The sequence below is a fragment of the Calypte anna genome, chromosome 7 (genome assembly GCF_003957555.1).
Source record: "Calypte anna isolate BGI_N300 chromosome 7, bCalAnn1_v1.p, whole genome shotgun sequence".
NCBI lineage: Eukaryota > Metazoa > Chordata > Aves > Apodiformes > Trochilidae > Calypte > Calypte anna.
Genome location: NC_044253.1, coordinates 19,808,734 through 19,827,445, shown reverse-complemented (window position 1 = coordinate 19,827,445; position 18,712 = coordinate 19,808,734). Strand labels below are relative to the sequence as shown.

Here is an 18,712-nt window from a genome sequence, read left to right as displayed (position 1 = left end):
AAATTAGCAGCTTAGAGATTGTTTTGGGTTTAATTTTTTTTAATTTATTTTTTGTATTTTTGCTGTAGAGAGGCTTAATTTTTTCATGTGTGGTTAGTGTGTGGTTAGTGAGTACATGTGAATTAATTCAATAGCTATGTCATTCATTCCCCATTCATACAGTACTAATTCAGAAGTATTAGAGACGTACCATTTAACTAACGTCTTGTACTGTATTCACTGAGAGGGGTCTTTGTTTTCTGTTCTAATTTATTATTGATCTTTCAGGCCCACAGCAGCAGAACTTTTAAAATGCAAATTTTTCCAGAAAGCCAAGGTAAAATGTTTAACCCTACGAGTAAATTTTGTTCTGCCTTAAAATCTACATGAAATTTCTTCTTTCCGTGTCTTGATTTTTAACTTGGCAAATGTTGGTTTTGCAGAACAGAGAATACTTGATTGAAAAGCTCCTTACTAGAACGCCTAATATAGCACAAAGAGCTAAGAGGGTGAGTATATTCACATCTTTGTCTTTACTGGTATGCAAGAACAAACAGGAATTATTCAGTTATCTTACATTTTAGTTGTCTGCCTGAGCCATTCTCATATGCTGTCCTTCAAAGAGTGACTGTTTAATGAATGTTTTCTGCAATCTAGCTTTCTCCAGGAAGCTCCAGGGCATTTTGCCTTCCGTTCTGGCCTTGCCAAAATGATATGTGGTATTTGTCATGATATGGGATACAGATTTTTCCCCACTCCCTTTTAGAAAGCTACAAGTGAAATGGTTGTGCAAATAAAAAGTGATCTGTCAACATATAGAATGATAAAGTCATCATGGTTGGGAAGGACCTTCAAGATCACTGAGTCCAGCTGTCAGTCCTACACCACCTAAATCATCTCCCAAAGTGCCACATCTACCCGTTTTTTGAATATTCTGAGGGACAGCAACTCCACCGCCTCTCTGGGCAACCAGTTCCAATGCTTCATCACACTTTCAGGGAAGAAATTTTTCTAGATATCTAATCTGAACCTCTGCTGGTGCAACTTGAACCCCTTTCCTCTTGTCCTGTCACTGGTCACTGGGGAGAAGAGGCCAACACCCACCTCACTGCACCCCAACACTCACTACAACCTCCTTTTAGTCGTAGAGAGCAGTAGACTCTCCCCTCAACCTCCTCAGAACAGCCCCAGCTTCTTCAGCCTGTCCTCATAAGACATGTTTTCCAGACCCCTTATCAGCCTAGCTGCCCTTCTCTGCACCCTTTCCAGCACCCCAATGTCCTTCCTATACTGCAGCACCCAAAAGCGCACACAGTGCTTAAAGTGCAGCCTCAAGAAGGGAGAATACAAGGGTAAGATCACATCCCTGGTCCTGCTGGTCACACTGTTCCTGATACTGATCAGGATGCCATTGGCCTTCTTGGCCACCTGGGCACACTGCTGGCTCATGTTCATCCGAATGTTGATCAACACCCCCAGGTCCCTCTCTGCTGGGCAGCTCTCCAGCCACTCCTCCCCAAGCCTGTAGCACTGCTGGGAGTTGTGGCCAAGGTGCAGGACCTGGAATTTGGCCTTGTTGAAACTTGGCACATAGATTACTATCTCTCTTGGAGCCTGCCTACTCTCAGGCAGATCAACACTTCCACCCAGTTTAGGTTCTGACTGAAGCACTGAACATTCATAGACTGAAGCATTCATGTCTTCATTGATCATCTAGAGAAAGTGTAAAGATACTTTTAAGTGGTATTTATTGAGGACTGCCTGTTTTTTGGGATTATTTCAAATGTGGCATCCAAATGTATGGAAGTCTGGTAAAAATTCTGCAAGAGTGCTGCTGAGTTATTCAGCCCAGTGAAGCCTTATCCCACAGCTATGGAGTTAAACCTGCAGCTGTGGCATGTGCTGGTGTTTCTGTGGTGCCTTTGGCATTTGTGTGGAGGAGCTGACTGGCTCATGTGCTGTAGAACTGAAAAAGTAATTTTTAACAGGTAAGTGTTTTTAAACTGAAGTATGAAGCAAACTTCTCTTCATGAGAGCTAATAAACAGGCATGAGTGTAAACTTCTGATTGCTGTGTGTGAGAAATTATGCAACTTCTTTTCTGCAGTGATTAAACTCACAAAATTTTCTCAGTACAAGGAGCCTGCTGCAGTGACAGGGTAGCGTGCTGCATCAAAAGCAGGCTTTCTGGGAGACTGTTTTGAGGAAAGCATTTCAGGAAAGGAGCTGTTTCAGCTTTTGCTGGCCCATGAGTAGGCATTAATTACTTGGTATTGATGCTTTTAAGATTGTCTGTTGTCACTGTGAATACTGGTTTGGTGTAATTGCACATCACTTGTAAAATTGTTCATACATTTGTGGCCTATACTTAGAAGAGAGTGTCAGACAGGTCCGAATGCTTTAATTTCCTTCTAATCCTCTTTTAGGCAGAAGTAATTTGGGAAGTCAGTGGCAGTGGTGAGGCTTCGTGAGAAGCTGGAGTAGAAAGCTTGGATGAAAAGGCTTGTAGGAGTAGTGTGCTGTGCAGGTATGTTACATCTGCAAGGTGCAGAAGAAGGGCAGGCGTAGTTCAGCCCCTTGGCCATGTGGTGGCAGCAATGCCCATATAAAAAACCTACACCACTGGGGGGAAAACATCAGTTGTTTTCATTCTACATTTTGGGCCATACAGGAGTAATTTAGGCATGTTCTTGTACCAGCTAGTTTCCGATTCGTATCCCAGCTGTGTCCTTCAGGCTGACTTCAGAGAGTGCATGTTAATTCATGTGTCCATGTACCTATTTGTTTAAATACCTTAGTGTCTGGAGTTGCAAAACTAATGCAGTGTACCTTCCCATCCATCACCAGAAATAGCTTTCACAGTGACTTTTTGGACAGTTTTTTCTAATTTGGAAAAGGAATGGTTCTTACGAAATCAAGGCTGTGCAGTGCTAGAGACAAATTAATAGCTCTTTTATTTACAGAATAAATAGAAGAAGTATTTAGGTTTTAGCTAGTGAAAATACTTAATTATTTATACTTTGAAAGAACACAATACTAAAATTAATCAGGGATTTAAAATTTAATTAATTTGTTACAATTTTGCGTGCAGCTGTAGTTTTTAAGATACCATGAAAATGTATTTTCATATTAAAACTGTGGGGTTTTAATTAAAAATAGCTTGTGTAAGCAGAGTTTGGTCTCTTAAACATTTAAAATGTAAAATGTCTAAAAGATGACTTTTGGAAGAAGTAACCCCTGTAATGGAAAAAATAATGTCACTAGGGCAAGAGACGAGAAGGAACTGGTGTCATCACTGCTTAAATTATCTTCTGCAGCACTTGGTGTGAAATGCCTATAATTAATGATTTTTAGCACTGCTTCTAGAACAGATGTCATAACTGCCTTGCAGTAATTTAATTTTACTTATGTTTACCACACACATAATTACTCTGCCTGGTTGTTCAGAACTCCAGATTCACTCTACTTTTAATTTTAATGCTTTTGACCTTTTTTTAACTTTCATGTTTTGCTTCTGCCTTTACAACTTGTACTTTGCAACTGTTTTGACTAGAACTGAGCCCTAGTCTGAAGTCCTGAAAGTGAGTACACATGGTCTTGTATGTGTGAGTAAAACAGTTGATGCTGTGAAGATGTGTCCTTCTTTAAACCCAATTTGATAAACAACACCTACGTTTTGTGTTTAAAATACTGATTAACATCAGGGTTGTAAAGTACCTCTTTGTACACTTATTCTTCCATCCCAGTGTTTCTCTATTTGCTTTTAATTCTCTTAATCTGGACATGATGCCCTTCTTCCTGGCCCTGTCCTAGTAATTAAGGATAACACTGAAACACGTCTGGAGTTGACTTACCCAGGAGTTGACTTACCTTGCCTCTTTCTGTACAGAACCTCCTTAAGTACATACCGGTGCTGAGCCACAGAAATGTGTGTTACAATGTGTGACTTCTTACTGGTATTTCTGGGTTTCGTTATTGTGACTGCTCACTTGTGAGAGCATTGCTGGTGTCAAGAGGAACTGGAGAAAAGACTGCTGAATGATGTGAGCTCAGTGCAGTCTGCTGCACTGGGACATGCTCTGAGGCCTCACTTTTGTCATTGGGAGGTGTGGGAGCCCTGATTGCAGCCTCTGCTTTCTTAATGGTGCAGCTGGTAGAGCAGCCAGCCCTGTCCTGCTTGGACTGGTGCTGTATGGACACCTCTGTTATACAACAGCTTAGCAAGAGTTTAGAGAACACTGTGTATTAACACCTGTTGAAGTAGTTTTAATTTTGAACTGAATGCTAAGTCCTTCGGTTTGTGATTAGAATTGCTGTATTGGAACAGAGAAAATTTGAAACAGCTTCCAGAATTCCAGAGTCAGTTTTGAAATCTTGTCACACTAAAAAATTAATTATATCTGTAAGTACTCTAATGCCCAAAGGCTCTGGGTCCATGTTGTGGTTTTATAATCCAGTTTCTTTAATTTTGAAAATCTCCTGTGTGACTGCCACTGTTACAATGTGAACAGGCAAAAAACATGAGTCTGCATTTCATTTTATTACTCTGAAGTGCTGCTAGTTAAAAAAAAATATCTCAGTAATATTTGGGCTTGAATTTTGGTTTTGGAAATGTGGTATTGCTTGTACTGTTAATGGAAGTTCTTTAGAACTCAGAGTTTTAAGTTGCTGGGAAAAACCCGAGACAGTATGAAGAGATAATTAGTGTGAGTTATATCAATTTTTATTAAAACTTCAGTAAAAATACCGGTACTAATGGGTTAGAATTTTAACTCTGGAGGACTTACTTCAGGGAAATGAACATATCACCTTATAGAACTAACAATCCCTTACATTTAATGAGGAAAATATCATTAGATCCCAGATTTGCTGAACAGCTCTAACAGTGATTTCAATTCAACAATATGTACATAGGCAGCATTTCCTTGTTTCAGTAATGGATTTCATCATACACCTCACCATAGATGGATGTCAGTACAGTTGGACTCCAGACCTTGTGACAAGCAGAGAGCAACATTAGTTTGAGCTCACATGATTAGTAATTACTGATGTATATTCATTCTTTAAACTTTAAAAAAATGCTTACATCATTAATGTTAATTTATAAAGAGAAGCAAGGTGCTGTACAGGAACACATTTTCTTGAAAACGGCAGCTGAACTATAAGTATATATTTGGCAAGGCTTCGTGTGGGTGATGCCCCTCCATCACAGATGAGTAGTTGTTCAGTTTACCCAGAACACTGCTACATATAAAAAAAATAGGGTAACTTTTTTTATGCTGTTGGATATTACTAGAAAAAATAGTAAATCATTATTCACGCAATTTTGGTTTTTTGTTTATTTTTAAAAAGTTGTTGGAAGTAAAACTTAATGCAAACACTACTTCCATAAAATACATATTAGACAAAAATTCATATAAAGAGAAAGCAGTTCCTGCCTCAGTGGGTAGCAGAAGGGGAAAGTGCTTTAAGGGGCAGACACATGCAATTGCATCAACTTTGTTTAACATTTCTGGTAAAGGAGAATGATTGCTGTCACTCACTGTGTCAGCACAGCTGCAAGGTGTGCTTGCTTCAGTGCGATTGTGCTGTAAGATACAAGGAACTTGATGCATCATGTGAGACTGTCCATCCTTTCTGTCATAGGGTGCTTTTACCATCTGTATAGAGTTTGTGAGGTTGAACTTTCTGCTCTCTCAAATGGAGATAATCTAGTACAGAATAGATGAGCTTTAAAAAAACCCTGTGGAATAGCTGGTTCAGTGTCTTTTCTGCTTCCAATGGCCATAAGCATCTCTTCAGTAACTTGTAGTACTGATTTCTTGCAGGGTTTTAATAGCTCACACATGATTCATATTAATCATTAAAAAGCAATCCAAAGCACTTGGATAGTGCTTTCCAAAGTTCATGGCCAACCATGGTTCACCTTCAGAATTCATTTGTGCCATAAATAAATAAGTCACTGTCTCTTGTATAACAGCATTGATCTACTCAGTAGCTAACATGTTTGTAACCTGTTGACTTGTCCAAAAATGTCTAGAACATGAAGTTAGTGTACAATAAGAACTTTTGTGATTTGGCAAGTATCTTTAAATATTTTTCATTAATATAACCTGTTGAAATTTTGAATACTGAAGGTTGAGTTTCATTACTGTGAAATTCAAGTGTAGTATATTCTTAAAGGTGCTGTTGAAGGAGTCCTGGTAAAGAACCAAGACATGAAAAAGGCAATCCAGTTGTGTCTGATGCTGATGATAGATTCTTTGATCAGGAAATAAGTCCTGTAACTAACCAGAAGATAATTTTATTGCTCTTGTTTGTAATGGTTTAGTTTTCTGGCTCTTGATGAGAATGTGCAGCAAATACTGGTTTTAGCTTCTCGCCTTCTGAGAAATGAGGCCTCAAACACTTCACTTGCATGACATCGAGAACCAGATTGCCTCTCTTGGATTTGAAATGGTGTCCTCAAGTAGGAGATGTCACAGTGCAATTAGTAGTTAAATCTGTTCCCAGTCTATAGGCCAGATCAGTATTTTGTCAGTGCAGCGAGACACAGCTACCTTACTAGGGTTAGTTTAAGTGTCCCAAGGTTTCCTCATCTGCTCTCTTTGTCTTGAGCATGGAATAGCTATGTGAGAATTTTTGCTTTTGTATGGAGAAGTTAAATCCTTCTTAGTTCAAAAAAACTGTGTATTAAAGGAAAAAAAAAACCCAAACAAACACTTAACTCTCACTCTTGTGCTCAGTACTGGTGAAATTCTTGAAGTTCCTGGAGAGAATTTCAGGAGAAGTACAGGTGAAGCATGCTTAAGATTGTGCTACCCAGTGGCATCACAGGGGACTTAGTTTAACTGAAAAGCATTCTTGGCTCCAGAAGTTACAATTGGAGTTGAAAACATCAAGGTTTTAATCAGAACAAGTAGTTTAGGATTAGCAGAGCAGAAACATGGACTGAAATAGTAATAGTATGCAGAAGCCAGTTTCTGGTTCACTCAGTGAAGCATCTCCATCCAAGCTGGTAAACGCAAAGAAGTTGCAAAGTACGTGAAGCCAAGGGAGGATAGGATAGGATAGGATGGGATGGGATGGGATAGGAAGTTAAGGGGCTGCCTTAGCTGTTTGGTGCCAGCTGTGGAGGTGCCAGCAGCAGAGGGCAGCTACTCCTCATGCTGGGAGCACTGCCAGGGTTGGGATTTGAAATGCAAAGCCTCATTGAATGCGTGCTGCTTCTTGATATATACACTGAAACATATATACAGCTGAAATACACACACTGTGGCTTTCAAAGGTTGGGTTTCATAAAAGTTGCATGCTTATGTTCAGCATTTTCGTGTTAATTTGTAACTTTTTGGAGAACTGCCCTCAGATTTTACTTTTGATTGCCTTAATTTTTATTTTTATTTTTAAAATATGAGTAAGCTTAGGTCTCTTAAAATATGTGTGGAATGAAGACTGTGTACTACAATAATTTTTTTGCGTGTGCATAAATAAAAGGAAACCTTGTAGGAAATAGGAAAGGGAAGAAATCAGATTTTCACCTTGAAATTGTATTTTCAAGCCCTTGAGCTTTAACATAAAGAAAAATCACAGTAAAATATTTTTTAAATCCGCAATAGTAAACTTTCTTCCTAATCAGTTTTTAACATGACCATATTGCTGACAGTGAAACCCATCTTGTAACGAGTCGTCTTTTACTGAGCAATGAAAGCTCTACGTGAGGCTGTATTTTTCTTCTTTCTTTTTACCTCTGGTCATTTCAAGCAAGTAAACAGCTTGGATGATAGAAAAGGATGGTGAAACTGGAAAATGCTGATTATAGAAAAAGGATCAATGATCCCTTTAACAGAAAGCCTTTTAGTAGTGATTTACCATCATAATGCCAGTTCATCTGAGCAGCCAGGAAAGATAACCAGAAGCTCTAAAGATCTGGATCTTTGTCTTTCATCTTTCAGAGTATCAAGTTACTTTGCCAATTTGCTGTATTTTTGAATGGCACCTTTTGATGCCTGCAGGTACCTTGCTGGCCTTGGCACATTTCCTTGACTGTGGGAGGAGAACAAGACTCTCTGCATGTCTGAATTAGCCATCAGGTCATGCCTGATAGTCCACTGGGGATACTGTGTTTTTGAGGTGAAGTGTTTGTTTTTGAGAAACAATGCACAACTAATTGAAAACATCTTCCTCGGCACATTCATGCCTGAAAGGACAATTGTTAAAATATGAATTAGAGAATTATTTTTAGTTAACAACATTCAGTGATTAGATTTATGTAGTGGAAGTAGTAAATGGAGAAATAATGTCTGAAAACAAAAAACACTGGATTACTAAACTTGTACATTTGCTGTGTTACTGACATTTCTACAGAACAAAATCAGGTTTGTATTTTGGAGTCAGGCTGGAGCAGGGATAATAAGTATGTTGCAGTATTTATGTAAAACCTCCTGGTTTTGGAAAGCAAAATAAGAGTGCAAGGAATTACTTGCATTTTCTTACAAGATGTTTATGTGACAAAATAGTGTCTTTAGTTTGAAGTTGCTACATTTTGCTGTCTCTAAGCAGCATTCTAGCAAGAGAAGACTTGGTGAAAAGGCTGAGGTCTATGGATGGGTAATCTCCAAGAGTGAGTGGGGAGTTGAAGTACTGAGCATCTGTACCTATTTTTCAGCTTTTCCTCTAGAGATGTAGGAATGTGCTCCCTCCTCAGTTCTCCCTTAAGCTTTTAATGGCTTTGTTTTCCTCTCACTGATCTGTTCCAATGCATGCCATTCTAAACTGTGAATGTAGGTAAGTTTCATGGCCTCATCTCAACTGATGGCCCTGGGGTGTCACACACATAAACATATGAGCATGATACTGTTTGTGTACAGCATCGTAAATATTTAAAGAAAATGGTATTCTATGGAGGTTTGTTGACAGATATATATTCATTATTGACTTGTGTGTTATCCTTTAAAAAGGGTGCTAGACGAGAACCAGCAGAGAGAGCTGAAGAATTCTCTTCAGTGCAGAATTATCATCTCCTTTATTCGGTATTCTTCGCTGAAAAAAGTAATGATTTTTAATTTCTTATGTTGCCCATGTAACTGATTCCATTTGTTGGGAATTTACAAAAATGATGAAGATTCTTGTATTTCCCATTCTTAAATGACTTAGATGCCTTTTCAGTTTTTGCAATACTTTGTGTTCATGAAGAAAGAAACAAATATATGCAAGTTTGCATCAGTGATTCAGATTTTCCATACTAACTTATTTTATTGAAGGCAATTATCAATGTTCCATATACACGACATTGCACTCTTCAAAGCAAACAATGAGTAGCTTCTGTAGAAGGGTGTGCTGGATAACTGTGAATATATATTTTAATTCTAGCAAAGATACAGTTTGAATTTTTAAAAAAAATGTTTGTGAGATAAAAATAGGATTTATGAAAGCTCAGTCCTAAAGTGACTGAAATATTTTTTGCATTTATTCTAAAGCAAAATTTTAAATGGAATATTCGCAGTGTTGCCATGTTTTGCAGATACCAGTTGCATTTGGCTTGGAATTGAAGAACTGAATTGGAATTGATTTGGAATTGAAGGATTTGATATTCCTGTGTCTTTCTAGTGAGATAACATATATATGAAAGAATATTCTCTGCTCTTGCTTTTACTTACTCAGGACATGCCACCTGAGGTGCTAATGACATTTCATCTCCTCCCACAGCAAGGTATCCTTGGCCTACTGAAATTCAAACCCTGCAGGCTGAGAATGTAGGATATGGGAGATGTGCACACCAAATAATGTGTTTACTTCCTAGAACATTCCCTATATTCAGTCAAAAAGTTCTTTTTCACATATACATACTAGCAACTGCAAAGCCTTAAATCAGATTTTTTGTTGTTCAAGAAAACCCACAAAAATGTGATGACAGTGTAAGTGTTCTTATGCAAAAAGGATGTTCTTTTGAATGAGAAAATATACAGTAGAAAGTGACTTTTCCATGGTCTGCCATTTACCTCAAGTGCTGAGATTAAATGTGTGTTTTAAGGGAAAAGGCTTGTGCCAGGAGTGGATATGTGAAGATATGCTGATTTCCTCTGTTGCATTGGGATGCAAATAAATGCATAGATGTGGTGATTGAAATTTGCTTGTGTATCTTAAGAAACATTTAGGAAAGGTTTGCAAGATGGTTTAAGTGAAAACTAAAATTTGACTGCTATACAGACTTAAGATATGTATGGAAGGAACTGCTAGTCTAGTTTTGGTTTTTGGTTTTTTGGGGTTTTTTTGTGTTTTTGGTGTTGGCTTTGTTTGTTTGTTTGTTTTTGAGAAAATGAGAGCAAAATTTCATGCTAAACCCCAAATTGAACAAAAATAGACAGGAGAAGGGTGATGCAAAGAAACTCTCACCTTGTCAGTTACCAAGTAGGATTGGCACTCTGAAGCATAATTCAGCATACGTGTTCTCTAAGAACTTCTGGAGTCTGTTTAGCAGAGGAGTCCTGTCTCCTCTAAGAGGTATTACCAAAGTCTTAGGGAAAGGTGAAGATACACAGTATCCATTGATGGGTCTTTCCCTTTTCTGCCTGAAAGTCACATCTGTGCTCTTACTGGACAGGCTGCAGAAAACGAAAAAGAGGAGGGATTTAAATAACTTGTAATTTCTGATCTCTGGGTCACATAGGGTTCTTCATATCTTGAACTTGAATACTAGAATACGTAGCTGAAGGACATCAGTGGTAGAATAAGAGACAATTTTATTGCCACAAAAAACTGAGCTAGTTGATTTATTGGGCTGTAGTACTTCCAGAATGTGTGATTAAAAGAAAACAAACCCCCAAAACTATATGGATTGTCTTTTGTAGATATGCAAGTGCAAAAAAGTGGCAACAGCACTGGCTGTTCTCTAGCTAGGTTAATAGAGAGCAGCAAGAGATTTCTACAACAGCTCCTCAGATGTGTTTGAATAGGTGAGGTCTACACATTTGCTTCTCTTCAGGAACAAATTACATTTGGGCTTTAAGTTACCTATATGTGGAGGGTGGTTAGGCACCTTCATCTTACAGAAATGTTTAATTCTCATTAATGTCTTCAAGTTTTCTTACTTTCAGGTCACCATACTCTTATGGAGCCAAAGATTAAAAGATTGATTTAAATCTCCCCAGGATTCCATTCGAAATACTCAGTTGCCACAAACTAGAATAGGAATAGCTCAGAAAATTGAGATAGTTGGAAAATCGAGATTATTTCTTTAGTCATATTTCTATGGACTGAGAAAAACAATAGATGCATATTACTTTTTCTGAAATAATAGATTTTTAATGTGGTCTAGGTGATGTGCTGTACTATGTATGAACTATAGTAATGTTTCATATTCTTATGCATTGGTATCTCACAGGGTGTACTGAAATAGAATACTAAACCTTTCAGTGGACCCAGTTCTTGCTGTTGTGAGTAGTTGTGAATAAGGAAGTAGAAGGATTTTAACATTCAGAGAATGTTAATTGTCTTCCCTGTCATCCTACAAAACTAAACTTGTAAAGAGACTGAAGCAGCAAAAGAATCAGTGATGAATAATAGATTCTTCTTTCCCCAGTCTCTAACATCTACATACAGCAAGCATGTCAGTGCCTAGAAGACAATTTATGTTTTGCTTCCTTATGCTGTAGCTTCCTTTTCATCAAGTTATGGGAAATGTGGGCAGCATCTGCATTCTGATGCTGAAGTTCTCTCTCTGTCAGGATGCTTTGGGCTAATCTTCAGTGGATGGGATTTAAAGTTGCCCTGTTCATCTGGTTAGGCAGACATTCTTCTGGAAAACTGATGCATGCTATTGCAGGCTGCAAATGTTAAATTATCTGTATCCTAGTTTAAAAGGGTGACAACAAATAGTTCTGTCAGCATCTTAATTTATCCAGTGTATGCTGGAAAAAGCTTTAACCAGCAGCAGTATATATAACTATAATAATATCATGCTTAATAATTTTGTGGTAGTTATGATTTTTTCCCTCACCAAAATGTCCAAGCATTCTCTGTTGCACATGTTTGTAATGTCTTTCTTAGCAGTGGTATTTTTCTCAATGGCTTGATAAGTTTTTCCTCTGACAAACTACTTTTTGTTGTAGATTCTGTTCTGAGCTTCATTTGTGTTGGATGCAGTTTAAGTGCTGACCATTCACATTCATTTCTTATTTGTTGTATGCTCTTCTGATTTATGTGAAATATGTTTTGTATTACGTGTTAATTTGTTATGATTCAGTTGTTATGATTCAGTCTTGTTTTGGAAGGAGCATTTAGGTTTTTCAAGTGATAGAACCCAAATTATACTTGAGGTTGTGTTAACTTGTTTCTCTTTCTTTTTGAAATATCTACTGAGCGGTATGTAATTCTAGCATGAAGAACTGCCGATGCTCTCTATTTTGACTAAAGCTAAAGGAGAAATTGCATTTGTATAGGTACCACATGCAATGTAAGAGAGCATCCTCCTTATTTTGGTAGAGGTAGGAGTTTATTTCATTTCTATGTTCTTTTTTGCTTTGTGGTCTTGGATGAAGCACTTCCTTTTTCAATAGAACCATTAAGGTTGGAAGAGACCTTGAAGATCATAAACTCCAACTGTAATCCAACTACCACAACTACAAAACCATATCCTGAAGCTCTACATCTGAATGCTTCTTGAACACCTTCAGGGATGGAGACTCCACCACCTCCTTGGGCAGCTCTTTCACTAAAAAGATTTTTCCTAATGTCTAACCTAAACCTCCCCTGGCGCAATTTAAACCCATTTCCTCTGGTCCTTTTTCCACTTCTTTATTTCCTTCTGTAATATGGGAGGCCTGTAGCAGGGTATCAGGTGAAATACATGTATGCAGTGTCTGAATATATTTGCTCCCTGTTCATATTTATGTCTGTATCACTATTTAGGAGTTTCCAGTGCTTTCTTACCACAGATAATAGGTGCAACTACTGAAAATGACTTTCCAGCTCCTCTTCTTGTGCAGGCTCTAGCACTTGTGCTAGCTCATGATAAGCTACATTAAAAAGCTGATTTGGCTGCAAGATGTGTTCCATGTTAATTTTTCAACTGGGTCATCTGCACAGATGTAGGAGCACAAAGGAAAGCTTGAGGAGACTTGGTGTGGCACTCTAGTCATGATGCTGCATTGCAGGCATTTTAGAATATGTGATTTTGAGGATCCTGAGGGATTGCTGCTGCCAAAATGAGACGATCCAAGTATCTTTTCACTGCTGCTTTTGTTTCTGCCTCTTTGCTTACAGTCTTTGCTATTTAATCTCAAGATGGGCTGACTAACCCCAGAAGAAAAAAAAAAAGAAAAGGCTTGTTAGGAAAAAAAGAAAAAAAAATTCTTCTTCTCCCAGGCTGGTGGATTGAATCTGCTCATCGTACAGCCAAGTAGGTCCTGGTGCAGCCCTGATGGACCTCTTGGGATTGTCTCTTCCCATGGCAGCAAACTAGCAGACTGTCTTTAACAGAAATTAAACTTATGTATTCCCGTCCAGTGTGTGATGTGAGTTACCCAGGCTTATGATGGGTGAAAAGACAATTGATTTATTTGCATACATGGTATGACATTCTTGCTCAGTCCTGCACCTAGAGTATGTGCCCTCTCTATGTGACTAAGTTTTTGTCTTTAACCAGACCTGAGCCTGAGCAAAGCCAATATTGATCAAAAACTGTACAAATTAATTTGCTAAGTGTTAACCATATGCCCCAATAAAAACAAAACAAAAATTAAAAAATAAAAAAATAAAAAAAAGAGAGAGAGAAGAAAAGAAAAAGAAAGACAACAGCTTCACATTATTGAAGGTTGAATAGGTTGGGTACTATGCTGTAGCTGAAATTATTCTTTCTTGTGCATATATGTGCTGGTATGAATAGGTCTGATTGAAACAGAGTACAAATCTAAACTGTTGTTTTTCTGCCTTCAGATACCTTTCAAGAAAATAATTCAATTTAATATGTTATTTTACTTTACAGTAACTTATTTTCTTTTCCTCAAGGCATTTTTTATTGCTTATTAAAAGGCAATCTGTTTATAAACTTGAAATGCTCTCTGTCTTAATCACTAAAGCTTTCTCCCATAACTCTCTGCCAGCATCATTAAGCTCCATTAAAATCATTCTAGTTAGAGTAAGTCTTCAGAACAAGTGAAAATGGATGCAGAAGAGATTCTGATTACAGCACAAGTGTTGCATGTATCTGTAAACCATTCTATCCTGTTCTTTTTGAAAATCTTATTTTTGGTTGTGGTTGCTATCTCGTAGGTTAGTATATACCTGTTGGGAAAATGTTTGTGCTATTAAACAAAAGGCTACATCAGAATTGTGCCTTGAAGGATAATTAATTATATCTACAAGCACCAGGTTTCTGTTGACTTTTGCTTGGTCCTCCCTCCCAAAAGCACACAAGCTTCTTATACCAAGCTCTGAGGCAGCCAGGGCTAAAATTTTGCATTAGGGACCTGGTATGAGAAACAGGAAAAATAGTGCAGAATTTGTCCCTTGGGAAGTAAGTCAGGATATTCCCCTGGTGTCCTGTATAGGTTTCTTTTCTCAGTTTCAGAGGAGTACAAAATATGTAGAAACTGTGCAGGGCACTCTTCTTCAGTTGTGTGGGCAAGAAATATAAAGGAAAAATATCTTAAGGAGTAAAAACCATACAGAGTCATGCTGAAGTTCTGGAATCTTCACCCTTTCCTCTAGTTTAGTTTATGTGCAAAAGGGAAGGGAAAGAATGTAGGTGTTAGGGGAATGAATGAAGGGAGGTAGAGACACCAAGATACCTCCTTATTTGTTTGTGCACAAGGATTTGAAAGAAGGTCCCTAAGTTCATGTGCACTCTTGCTGTTGCGGTGTCAGGCCAACCAGCTCCAAACTGTGCTCAGTCCAAATCACATAGAAAAATAGTTTTAAGTGCCCAGCTCTCTGAAAAGCTGCTGTAGAAAAAATTGTATTAATATCTGAATCACATGATTTTCTGGAAGCTCACAAGTTTAGTCTTCTAGTGTTCTACACTGTTTTCATGCCACACACATTTTGCTGAAGTACCACCTGATGGGATGTAGAAGCAGCTGGAATCTGTCACATGCTGCATCACTCCCTACATTGTGGTTTGCAGCAACTAGAGGAGTCAGAGCAAGGTTAATACCATTTTAGTTTTTATATAAGTTTCATAATGAAACCAGTAATTTTTCTAGTTGGAAACCAGAATGTTTTTTATTTCTATTTTTATTTTACTTCTCATTTTGTGAGGTAGCTGTGCTGGTAGGAAGCACAACAAAACATAAAAATGGTAGTACCAAGTTACTCATCACTCAGTATACTTTAGTATAGGACATCAAAACACCACAGACAGAAAGCTGTGAAACTAAAGTTGAACCAGGGTGTTGTATGTTACCATGGGTACTGGCAAACAGGATATACATTTTTGAGCCAAGAAGATCTAGTTCATAACTTTCAAAAAAAGTTATTTAAAAGATGTCTTCTCCGGCAGTTCTTGGCCTGAAACTACTTTTCTACCAAGTTATATCTCCCTTTTTTGTGCTATGAGCAGTTAATGCTTTGTTCCTTTTGTTCTCTCCACAATATACAGGCTGTTTTCCTTTTTTATAAGTGAAAAGGTTCTGCTTTAATACTTACAAATATATAGTACCAGGGAGCTTACCTGTAAGAACATTTGAATTTGTGCAGTGGGGACTATATATTGATTCAGTAATGTGAAACAATTAGAGAACCTGATTCTAATCTAAACACCAGTGGGGCTGTTGCTGATTGTCCTGTGCTTCCAGCACACCCAGGTGTGGGAAGGATTTGTTGGATGGTCTTTTGTTTTGCTCAAATTGACTGAGCATGATCTGGGAAAAACAAGCATGTTTTCAGGCTCTGAAAAAGAGCAAAATGGTATCATAAGAGCATTTGATTTTCAGATTTAGCTGCTGGATACTCGTATCAAGCTTCATTAGAACTGATCTACAGGAGTCTGCCGAATTAGTTTGGTGTGGCATGTGCCTTTTCTACCTTCTCAGTCTGCATGCAGCTGCTTTGCTATTTTATTCCTTAATAAGGATAATTTTACTTTTAATGTATCCTTAACACCCTACGCATTTTAAAGCTTCGTAGCAGAACAATCAAAATTTTGTATAGTTTAGCTATTCCCACTGGCTCAAGGATGACCCCTGAGTTCAGATATTATTCTAGTATGCCAGTGACACCTCCATAAAACTAATGGAAAAATATAGAATAAAAATAATGAATTGCTGATTATCAGAACACTGATAACAGCTAAAGGTGTCTGTGTAATTGTGAACACTTTGATAGGTCAGACGAGTACCAGGTTCCAGTGGTCACCTTCATAAAACAGAAGATGGGGACTGGGAATGGAGTGATGATGAAATGGATGAGAAGAGTGTAGAAGGCAAAGCTGCTGTTTCTCAGGAAAAGGTAACTTTTGTTTGTGTCAAGACATTTACACTATGCAAGATATTCTATCTTAATGTTAACTATTAATATTTCTGGATCTTAAATGAATAAAGCTGCGTAGCTCATACCTCACTGCATTTGTTTTCCAGTCACGAAGAGTGAAAGAAGAGAAGAACACAGAGGTAAAAAAGTCTTAATTTTTAATTTTTTTTTTTCTTCCACGTGTTTGAGTGAACAGATTTTTATTTTTTTTTAAAATTTTTAAATGTAAATTTTGGTGGCAACGTTGTTCTGCAGCCTTGTTTGGCAAGTACTTGTGAGGGTGGAGCTGTATGCTGTTGGGCCTCTAACAGTTAACTTGAGCACACACTGGATAAGATGGATAGGAAATGTAAAGTAATTTTATTTTCATACCCAGCAGAATTGGTCAAGATAGCTAATCTGACTTTTAAAAATTAATCTTCTTAACTATGTGTCACACTAATTGCTGTCTTTTAGTCAGAATAATGATGGCCGTTTCATAATAGCCAAAGATCTCCAAACAATTTTTCATTCTTAGTATTTGTATCATAACATGTAGCTTGCAATTAAGATGTTTCATCCTGGATACAGTAAAAGAGTTCAGTACTGCAGCATAGTAGATTAATTCAGAGGAATAAAATACCATATTGAGTTTCATGGCCCAGTGCTGAGAGTGTGGGAAGCACCACTGCAATAAATAATTGCTTAATAGGATTACTGGCTTATAGCCAAGGTGCTCTTTTAAAAATGTCTCTTTTTTAGGTTGGGTGACACTTGCCATTTCACTTGCAATTTCAGATCCTCTTGGTTTTCAGTGGTGTCATAGAAATCTTATAAAAGATTAACAGCTTCCTGCTAGGTTTGGTCCTGTTAAGCTCATGATATGACCCCAGTCTTTCTGTTGCAGAACTAGTCTACATAGTGCTTCAGCATCTGAGATGTTTTATGTGGGCTGAGTACAGAAAAAAATGGGCTTTCACTATTCATGTCATAGAAATTGAGAGTTCAAAGAACCACAGAATCATTTTGGTCGGAAAAGACCATTAAGATCATCCAGTCTGGCCATTTATCCAATAACTCGTGTCTATCACTAAACCATTTTCCTAAGCACCACATCTTCTTTTAAATACCTCTAGGGATGAAAACTCAACTTGCTTCCCCGGCCATTTCTTCTTCTATTGTGCTACATGGGAGAAGAGCCCTTCTGATTTTCTCCCTCCATTGCCTCCCGCCACCATTAGGAAGCTCTAGACAATCAAAACACTCCTTAATCTACAGGGCCACCCCACTGCCTCTCCTTCCTTGCCTATCCCTTCTGAAGGGTTTAGAGCTGTCCATTGCAGCCCTCTGGCTGTGCAAGTCATCCCACTGTATTTCTGTCAGCACAACTGTATCACAGTTTTCTTGCTGGGCAGTGGCTTCTAGCTCCTGGTTGTTGCACATGCTGTGTGCATCGGTGTACATGCACTTCAGCTGGGCTGTTGGTCCTGCCACCCTTTTGGGGTAAGAAGCCCTGATTCATACCTGACCATTCTCAGGCACGTCTATGGTTTCTAACCTATCAATAACTCTGGTTTCTTTGCTGTCACATGACTCTCTGTCATGACAGAAGACCAAAAGGACCTCACTTGCACACTGTCCCACAAATATTGGTGTGCTGTGCCCCAGGCTTATCTCTGCCAAGCCTGGTTTTATCCCTTCCCCCTTCAAACCTAGCTTAAAGATCTGTTAATGAGCCCTGCTAACTCCTGTGCTAAAATCCTTTTTGCCCTTTGATCAGATATACCCTTTCAGTCGACAGCAGGCCTGGTGTTGTGTAGACCAAGCCATGATCAAAAAAACCTAAAATCCTGCTGGTGACATCAGTCTGGAAGCCAGCTATTGATCTGGCTCTTCCTGTTTTCTTCCATTACCATTCTCTGCAACTGGGAGGGATAGAGAAGAACACTATTTGTGCTTCTGATCCCATTATGAGATGTCCCAAGGACCTGGAGTTCTCTAGTTTGTGACTCAGTACATATAGGCAGCTCTTATTATGAATTCTGTAGTTTATGAACAAGGGAAAAACCTTTGCTTGAATTCTTCTGTTGAAGAAGCTTACTGGGAACTGAAACCAGTGCAGCTTGTCACTCTCAGTATGCACCTGTTGGTCTTTGGGCTGCACATTCCCATACACTGAAATAGCAGGTCTGTTGGAGCTGCAAAAATAACAGTAGTAGTTTATATGAGTTTAAGGAATTTAATTGAAGTAGGAAAAAAATCTCCTCTGTTAGTGATTAAATAATTTTCCA

At 38.2% G+C, this 18,712-nt stretch overlaps 1 protein-coding gene across 1 annotated transcript in view; it reads left to right on the top strand.

Moving 5' to 3' along the window:
• Window positions 1–18,712, top strand: part of STK39 (serine/threonine kinase 39) — an 85,854-nt gene that overhangs the window by 32,037 nt on the left and 35,105 nt on the right. Inside the window, exons 9-12 of the mRNA XM_030454288.1 lie at window positions 268–316; window positions 423–488; window positions 16,299–16,421; window positions 16,550–16,582. Coding sequence (XP_030310148.1) covers window positions 268–316; window positions 423–488; window positions 16,299–16,421; window positions 16,550–16,582 — 271 coding nt within the window. The remainder of the gene's footprint in view (window positions 1–267; window positions 317–422; window positions 489–16,298; window positions 16,422–16,549; window positions 16,583–18,712) is intronic.